This window comes from Pinus tabuliformis, chromosome 7 (assembly GCF_031772625.1).
Source record: "Pinus tabuliformis cultivar Carrire ecotype Pingquan chromosome 7, CPIR1, whole genome shotgun sequence".
In the NCBI taxonomy this organism is placed as follows: domain Eukaryota; kingdom Viridiplantae; phylum Streptophyta; class Pinopsida; order Pinales; family Pinaceae; genus Pinus; species Pinus tabuliformis.
In genome coordinates, this window is record NC_142293.1 from 939,389,017 (window position 1) to 939,398,876 (window position 9,860).

Below are 9,860 nucleotides of genomic sequence, written 5' to 3' on the forward strand. Positions count from 1 at the left end.
GATCTTAGGGACGTTATTATCTGATCCAATTCATTAATAACGGCCACCAGACAATATGGTATATTAAACTCAGACAATCTCAGCAGGAGCGTTATTATCTGATCCGATCCATTATTACACGACCACCAAGCATGCACGCTGTTGATATCTAGAAACCTGACTTGCAATATATGAATTAATATTGGTGTCAATTTAAGGAGTTCCTGGACACCCATATTATTTCCATAAAACCAGGGCCGTTGCCACAGGAGGTGCAATTGGAAGAACATTCTGCAAAATCTGGACTACAAAATTCCGCCCGTTAGACAACCAATGAAAACATGAACTCCATAATTGCTGAGGAAGAGGAGGGATGACGTAGCCAGGGCTTAAAATGTGCACATTGTCGCAGAAGGCAGAGGCTGGATCTCGGTTATCCATGTGAAGTTTTATGTTCTCACATGCCACTCTCACTCTCATTGCTTCTTTCGTTGCCGAAGTTCTGCTGAAGTGTGTGTATGTCATGGTAGTAGCTTGCACGGCTGGACTCTTTATTCATACGAGTTTTCATGCGAATAAAACGATGATCCAACAAATTAAGGAAATGAAAAAACCCAACTCTTTCTACCTGATTTTGACATGGCCTTGGGAAGTGACACTAATATTGGCCTATAATGATGGGATTTGAGACGTTATTCACTGTCACGTCACGTTTTAAAGGTGGTAATAATTCCTTGAACCTTCTTTAATCAAATTGGTAGAAATTGTACATTGCTGATGTGGAGGAAGAAATTTGAGTGGAAGTTCCTTGATTATTAAGAGAGACAACTTTTGGGTAGGTTATATTTTGTCTATGGCTTCACAAGTTTTATGAAATAGAAACGTTCTTGTTTTTTATTTTTCTAAATAAAGAATTATAAGCATAAGCATATTTGTGAAGAGGTAATCTATTCCCATGTAACAAAGGGATACTACTAAGAGGTAAGGATCATGGTAAGGCCATTTTAAAACATATTTTCAGTTACTAATTTCATCACTCCACATCGTTTCCCTTTGGTAATATCAGGTAAGGCAATTCTATAACATATTTTTAGATACTAATTTGATCACTCCACATCGTTACCCTTAGCATGATCGTTACCCTTTGCTAATATGATATTAGGTTAATATATTATAATAATTTACCATGTTTAAAAGGTAACATTCTTTAAATATTTTTGAGTTATATAATAAATATTTGTTTGTTGGTTTATTCCTTATTGTTTTTAAAGATTATCATTTCTCAAATGAACATGTACAGAGTTATAGGCTGAAGATAAATATATATTGTTATATTTGAATTTGAATAAGTTAAAAATATTAAAAATTAAAAATTAAAAGTTAAATAATTAGATTAGGATAAGTTTCAATTTTCCTATGTAAAATATTAATAAATAGGTTATTTTTTTATATAAATAATTATCTTAACTATTACTCTATAAAAAAAATTAAGAATTTTCCTATATTTTATTTAAGGAGTTTTTTTTGGTAGAAAGTGTTTTATTAATTAACAATTATGTGACTAATTTAGAAGTATTAGATAAATCTCCCACACCCATTCACCTTCCTTATAAACTATATATGAAGATTGGGTGACTATATATCAAGGTTGGGTGACAGGATATAATAGGAAAAACAATTATTTTTCCCTACCCCACACTCATTGTTGGGATGGGGAAGAGAGTGATAATATGGAGATATTTTTCTTATTATCTTTTATGAAAAACAATGATTGATATTGTGTTTTCCATATTATCCTACTATCCCATCATGAGTGTGGAGGAGGGAGAAGATAATTGTTTTTTCAATTATGCCCTCTCCTATTATTTCCCTCTACCCTCACTCTTACCCTCAACCTCATATTATGTTTTCCCTATTATCTAAAGGTACCATAATATGGAAATCATGGAAAAACATATTATGTTTTCCCTATTTTATCCTTCCACCCCAACCCAATGGTTACCATGTTATCTATCCACACCTCTACCCTTATATTATGTTTTCCTTATTTTCTCTCCCCAACCTCATTATTGTTGTTACTATTATTGTCGTTGTCTCCATTATTGTCATCATCGTCATTGATTCTGCTGCCATCATCTTTGTAACCATCATTGGTGTCATCATCATCATCATTGTTTGTCGTCATCATCATAATTGTTGTCATATCCACTACCATATCATTTTTATCATTGTCCAACCCCTATTATCTCCCCTATTACCTTCACCCCCACACATCATCATTGTTGACACCATTTCCATTGTTATCGTCATTGTCACTAAAATCATCAACCTCACCATTGTCATTCTCATCATCATTGTCGTCCATAAAATTATCAAAATTTATAATTTTTGAAAGCATGGTTTAACTATTCTACATTTTAGCCATTTTCTAAGCATATTTCTAGTCATTTTTTTCTTAATTCCTATACGTGTTTGTTAGAATTGTAGGTTTGTGCTATGTAGTCTACAAAGAAGAATTATATCATCAGATTTTGACAAAAAATACCAAAACATAGAACTTTTAGACTATGCCATTTTTGAAACTCCCCGTTAGATAGTTTAATAATCCCATATAGATAATAATATCTATTCCCTCATCATCGTCATCATCAGCGTTATTGCTCTCATCATCATTGCATTTTTATATAATTGTTGAAACCTTCCTTGACCCTTAGCTAGTTTAATAAACCTATAATAGATAGTAGCATCTGTTGAATCATTGTTGTCATAGTAAACATCATCATTGTTGTTGTATCCATCGGTTACGCCATCACCACCACTGTTCAATTGTCGCCAACTCCATCATTTCCATATTCATCATCATTGTCATTGTTGTCATCAAGATCAAAAACTTTAATTTTTGAAAACTCCCTTATATAGCTTAATAAACCTATAATAAATAGTAACATCTATTGGCTTGTTGTTATTATTCTCATATCATCATCATCATACTTGTTGTGCCATCACTATCATTTTCATAGTTGTTCTTCTCATCATTGTCATCATCATCATTGTTATTGTTTTCGTGGTCATCATTGTTGTCATTATAAAAAAATTGATAATATGTGAAACCTCCCTTAACCATTAGAGAACTACTGTGACCCCTACTATTGTCATTGCCATCATTATTGTATTGTGAATCATCGTATTCATCATTAGTAACATCATCATTATCATAATAATCAAAAGAATTGATCATGTGTCAAAGATAGTTTAATAAAAATTTTAATATAGTAGCATTTATTACTTATCACTATCATTATCATTATCATTTTAAAAAATGATAATATGTAAAATATCTTATAACTATTAGATAATTTAATAAACTTATAATAAAATTGATAATATGCAAAATTGAAATGAGCTTTACTCAATGAACCCCTGACATATCAAGTGTCTTCGTAGCATACTAAACAATACCCTTAATTTAACTACATATTGAAAAATACCTCTAAAAATCACATTATTTAACCCCCTACCAATACAAACCCAATATACCTTCCCAATTTAAAAATGCCCTAATTTCACTAAATATTGTCTATTTTTTCATTAACATTTTTTTATACCTTTTTATATTTTTCATTAATATTGTCCATTTTTTCATTAACATTTTTTATACCTTCTATATTTTTTTCACTAACTTTGAGCTTTATCAATATAAAACCCTTTACCCTTTATTATATGCTCAATATATTATGTCATTTTTTTCTCAATATATATTCCTTAATATAAATACACTTAGTAATATATGGCTCCCACGTAGTAATATATTGCTCCCACAAAAGAAACGCTGAATTGATAATAACATAGTTTAAAACTGTAATATATGATAACAATCGCCTTGTATTTGAATATTGATATGATGAAGGTGCGTAATAAAAGAATATCGAAATTGATAAATATTTGAAACTTCCTCGTCACATGGTTTAATAAACCTCTTTAACATATGTTGACATCTATTGCCTTATATTAATGATATGACAAAGTGGCGAATGATCGTTTTTCGGGTTAAGTCATGCTCCGTACAAAATGTTCCTCCATTATTCTCCATGTTTCTCTCGCCCTGGGTTATCCGAATTAAATGACAATCTATATAAGCTGAGCTGAGCCCATGCTGCTCACATGGCATGACTAGAAGTGTTCTGTTGTTTTATATAACAAAAGTATTGTTAGGAAAAGTAAGTGGCAACCAGGATATAAATATGGTGTACATAATCTCCCAAAACGTACGCCTCTGGGCCCTAATTTGCATCGTTAGTCTTCTTTTCCATGCATCTCCTTCCACCCAAAACAGACAACTACTACCAAGCTTCAACTCTCAGCATAAACTAGTAGAAGGTAGCTTTATAAAGTCGTTGGAACCTGATGCTGCTGCTACAGTGTTTAGCGTGGATAGCCATGGAGCCAAAGGAGATGGCACCTCTGACGACACGCAGGTAGCATATCAATATCTTAACAGGATCAATATCTTGCTTTAGTAATGTCACTATAATTTGAAATATGGATTAGTATAGATGGTAGATTTTGAAAAGATTAGAAATATGGATATTTATAGTAGATTTTGAAAATTTTGGAATCTAGAGATTAAATTAGATTACTCATTCACTTCACTATTTTTATCTATCAATATTTTGGAATCTAGAGATTAAATTAGGTTGTTCATTCACTTCACTATTTTTGTTCACTATTTTTATCTATCAAATTTTAGAATATTTCCAAAATAACCCAAACCAAAAATTATTATCACAATAACCCAAATTTACATATAAGCAGACATGCTCCCTCGTCTCCTCACTACATGGATTCGCTAACTCTTCAAGGTTTCCGTGTTAAATTATCATCTATTTCCTAAACGACTTCATGAAATAATAGCCTTAATTGTGTTGACCAGGCCTTCTCCGCAGCATGGAATGCAGCATGCACGAGCAGCTCGAGTTCTGTTTTTCTCGTTCCACAAGGGAAAAAATACCTTGTTAAGCCTATCAACTTGAAAGGTCCTTGCAAGGCTAGTGATATGATTGCTCAGGTATTAATAAGAGTATTACATTATATACATATATATATATATATCAAATTTATAAGAATTAAATACTATGCGTTTTCACATATTGTACCAATGAACATCTAACAGATGTCAGGGACAATGGTTGCCTCAGATGATCCAGCCTCTTGGAATCCCCAATACTCCAGCGTATATATATATATATCAAATATGAAATATATATATATATATATATATATATATATAAAAGAATTAAACACCATGCGTTCTCATATTCTACCAATGAACATCTAACAGATATCAGGGATAATAGTTGCCCCAGATGATCCGGCCTCTTGGAATTCCCAAGGCTCCAGCGTCTGGCTTCAATTCTCCAATCTGCAAGGAGCAAGAATCCAGGGAGGAGGGACTATTTATGGGTCAGGCCAGAAATGGTGGGAAAATTCTTGCAAGAGGGATAAGGGAAAGGTAAGAATAATTCATTACATCATTGTATCTCTATGCTAGATTATTGATTTTGGCAATTTTTAGAATTTAATAAAAAAGTGAAACAATTGAGTTGGCAGTAATTTTTTTAAATTTCTAAATATTCCTGGGACGATTTCTAAATATTACCATACCATAAAAGAAACCATCAAACAATTGACTTCCCGCTATCTTTTAAATTCCAAAATATACCCACAATGTGTGATGCATTAATTTCAACACCTTAACAATAATCCAAAAGTTGGACCTCAAATGATTCAAATCTACCATTCAATTGAATTAAGAATGACTGTCTCTATGTGCAATAATAGTGAATCTCGTAAAATCTTTTATGTATTTTGTTTTTTTCAATAAAAGTTTTATTATTGACATACATCTATTTCTGTGTTTCGCAGAGTTGCAGACAAGCCCCTTCTGTAAGCTCGTTAAAACTTTGTTTCTATATTCAGCTTCACTGAATTATAAAACTAACCATATTAGCCTCAAATTTCTTAGCTTTTTGTTTATGACGGGGGAATTGGTGATGATGATTTGATACAGGCAATGACCATTGATTCTAGCACACATGTCATCATAAGCAATTTGAAGTTCCAGAACAGTCAACAGATGCATCTCGTAATATCTGGTTCAACAAATGTTCAAGTCCAAAACCTGCAAATCGTTGCACCGGAAGACAGTCCAAATACTGATGGAATTCACATATCTACCTCCCAACATGTAGTGGTTCAGAATTGTAAAATCGGAACAGGTACCTATAACTAATATGCATCATTCTATATTCTATTTGCCTTCGTATAAATCTTCTAGGTTTTGAATACCCTTTTTTTTATAGATTTTTCCTTGTAATTTTGTACAAATTTTGATTGATATTGTATAGCTTTAAAATATGGAATTTGCATAGTTTTTTCAAAGAACTAAATTTATTTATATATTAAAATAAATTAAATGGTCAAAATGTCACCCAAACAAAATATTATAAAATTTTATAAAACTAACCAAAACTTGAAATAAATTAAAAAATCAAAATCTCACTCATAATTAATAACCAAAACTCATAATTAATTGGCATTCAAAAAATGAATTCAATATCTTGTAATAATCAAAATCTTATCAAACTCCACAGGAGACGACTGTGTTTCTATCGTTTCACAGAGCTCAGATATTAAAATCAGCAAGCTAGTCTGCGGTCCTGGGCACGGAATAAGGTAAGTATGTGTTCCAGTTTAATATTGAAATTGAATACCCAAGATAGGAATGAGCTGTTTATGATATAATTTTGTGTGAGCAGCATTGGAAGTCTGGGCAAGGATAATACAAAAGGTACCGTTTCGGACGTGGTTGTTGATGGAGCTTATCTGACTGGCACAGAAAATGGAGTGCGTATAAAAACATGGCAGGTGACTGTTATCTGAAACCCTAATTTATTTTTCATGAAACTGACGACACCTATGACAAACAAAATAATTGGTGATCGGAAAAGTCGTTGGTTAAGTAACAAATTAGTTTGGAAAGTTATTTTCGCTATAATCTCGCGATTTTTTTTAATGGATTATAAGAGTGTTTGAATGTTTTTTCAAAAAAATTTGATTATAAGAGTGTTTGAATGTTTTTTTTAAGGTAGAAATAGATTCAACACAAACTAAAATTTGATTAGAGTTTTTACTATTTTTTTAATAAATTTATAATTTTTTTTAGACTATCCAAAAATGACAGGCAATTGGCATCTCAAATATTGTCACTGTTTAGCAGCAAATTAATCAAATATTCAACATCTTTATAATTGTAATAATTTATAATATCTATTTAGGAATATTTTAGAAACATGGAGTGAATTTAACTGTTATGTGTGTTATAATTTTAAAATAATATAAATTCTAAAATCAAATTTTATCTTTCAAATCCTATTTCATAAAGATTTATTCATTTATTAGTTGATCAATTTTATTTGTTTATTTGTTAGGTAATGTGAATCTTAATTTGTGGCTTGAGTAAAGCTCAAGCAAAAATCACGAGGGGATTGCATCTAGCGTGGGTGACACTGAGCTTTTGCTAACCTTTTCACAAGAACACCCTGTCACTGACTATTCTAAGCCACTTGAACTGTCCATTGACATCTTTTATCTGTATAGGAGATTTCTAACAGGTTAAGAGATCTCAAATATTGTTATTGGCTAGCAGCTCATTAATTAAATATTCAACATCTTTGTAACTGTAATAATTTACAATATAGATGTAGGGATATTTTAAAAACATGGAGTGAATTTTACTGTTTGACTTAGATAATGTGTGATATAATTTTAAAATATTCTAAATTCTAAAATCAAATTTTACCCTTTAAATTCATAAAGGTTTATTTTTTTATAAGTTGATTAATTATATTTTATATACCTTTCAAAACATTTTTTTGTTTGTTAAACAATATGAATTTTAATTTGTAATTTGAGTAATTTTAATCAAAATTACCTGGAGATTGCATTTAGCATGAGTTACACCAGCCTTTATAAACCTAGCTGGCTTTTAACCCATCAAATTTGAAACCGATAACTTTTCCACTACAAAGTACTTTAACAAAAACACTTTATCACTAACTATTCTAAGCCTCGTGAACAGTCTAAGATATTTTGAAATATTCTGGAATATGACGAAAAGTAATCTACAGTAGAGATAAATTCAGCCGTGAGAGAGACTGATTACGAATGCCATCTAAACCTCTAATTGTGTTCACGCAGGGCGGTTCCGGATATGCCAAACGAATTATTTTCAAAAATGTGATAATGAATAGGGTCTGGAATCCCATCATTATAGACCAATATTACTGTGACTCTCGGAATCCATGCCAAAATCAGGTACATACATGTTTAAGAGACACTTGAGTTCTTTCATTTCCTCAATTTGTTGGATCATTAAACCTCCTTGTTCATGTTGGGGGTTGAATGCAGAGTTCAGGGGTGCAAGTTAGCGACGTGACGTACACAGACATAAGCGGCACTTCGGCAACAAAAGAGGCAATAAGGGTGGCGTGTAGCAAGAGTGTTCCATGTCAAAATATCGTAATGGACAACATAAATCTAATTCACATGGATAACGGAGATCCAGCCATTGCTTTCTGCGAGAATGTGCACGTTCTAAGCCGTGGTCGGGTCGACCCACCTCCTCTTCAGCGGTGATAAAATTATTTTTTTTGAATTTATTTGAATGGTAGATTTCAAGAATATTTTCCAGTTTATCGAGAGAAGCATGATAAATTGTTTCACTCTACCCTTATTTGTAGCCAAATATTTCTTGAAGCCGATTGTTCGACCCTGCTGCTATCTGTGAGATTCTGGCTTTATAAAAATAGTATGGTTGTGAAGGAAATCCTTAAACATTTGCAAGTTGGGTTTCTAGATATCAACAGCCAGCTTTCTTCGTGGCCGTGTAATAATGGATCGGATCAGCTAATAACGATCCTACTATGATTGTTTGATGAGTTAATTAAATCTATCCTATTTGGGCAAATTTCCCCCCAAATTTGGGCTGATTATGAATTCAGGGGTCATTTATAGAAATATCCCACAGTGTCCTGAACCACGTGTGTATTATGAGCAGATTTATATTAACGATATCCATACAGTTACATGAATACACGCTGAGATCAGCATTAAGTCCCGGTTCACATCTCATTTCTTTTCACGCCAGCTACTTTCAAAGCAACTAAAGAATTGAAGGGCTGCAGGTGTATATGTATATATGTGTGTTTAGAGCAATTGGATTGTTCTACCCGGGAGCACTACTTTAAAAAGCGTTAAATATTTTTTTATTCAACTAATCTTAATTGATAATATATGCAACTGCATTTAGTTATGATAAAAAGAATTATCTTACTTTAAAATATTTAGATATTTATCTCATTTAACTGCTATTAATTACTAGAAGTGTAAATAAATATTTATTTTATTTAATTAATATTAATTGATATCATAAGTTTTTTTGGTAGTTTAATTGGTGATGACTATGATTTTTCATGAAGTAATATTGGTTAGAAATTGTAATTACTCTCACATAAGGAGTTGCTAAAATTAAAGAGTCACTTAACTAAGGGTTGAGTCAAGTTGAGTGATGGATGAAGTGTAAAGTGCAGTCTATATTTAAAATGCAAGTTAAGTGAATTAAATGTGTGTGCATGTCTAGATATTTTAGAAGAGTATAAATTAACTGAGTCAAGATATTTTAAGAGAATCACTAGTGGAAAAAGTTAAAACTTTTAAGTGTCAATTTGTGTTTGTCGTAAAAAATAAATACTTTACTTTTGAGTGTTTTGCTTCTCCTACCTTTCCAACAAATTAATATCAAAACAAAATTACAAAAAATTAGA

At 31.6% G+C, this 9,860-nt stretch overlaps 1 protein-coding gene across 1 annotated transcript; it reads left to right on the forward strand.

Annotated features, from left to right (window-relative positions):
- The first annotated feature begins 4,220 nt into the window (after positions 1-4,220).
- On the forward strand, positions 4,221-8,673 carry LOC149250726 (polygalacturonase-like). Its single transcript, XM_089453729.1, has 9 exons — positions 4,221-4,454; positions 4,910-5,044; positions 5,318-5,488; positions 5,902-5,922; positions 6,047-6,254; positions 6,630-6,711; positions 6,795-6,903; positions 8,236-8,352; positions 8,446-8,673. The coding sequence occupies exons 1-9, from the start codon at positions 4,221-4,223 to the stop codon at positions 8,671-8,673; spliced, it is 1,305 nt and encodes a 434-aa protein (XP_089309855.1).
- Positions 8,674-9,860: the final 1,187 nt, after the last annotated feature.

Excerpts from the sequence above, each read along its gene's own strand:
- LOC149250726 (XM_089453729.1), top strand. The coding sequence starts at position 4,221 with ATGGTGTACATAATCTCCCAAAACGTACGCCTCTGGGCCCTAATTTGC. Across the intron at positions 5,489-5,901 it reads GCAAGAGGGATAAGGGAAAG|AGTTGCAGACAAGCCCCTTC; the intron begins GTAAGAATAATT and ends TGTGTTTCGCAG. Across the intron at positions 5,923-6,046 it reads GTTGCAGACAAGCCCCTTCT|GCAATGACCATTGATTCTAG; the intron begins GTAAGCTCGTTA and ends GATTTGATACAG.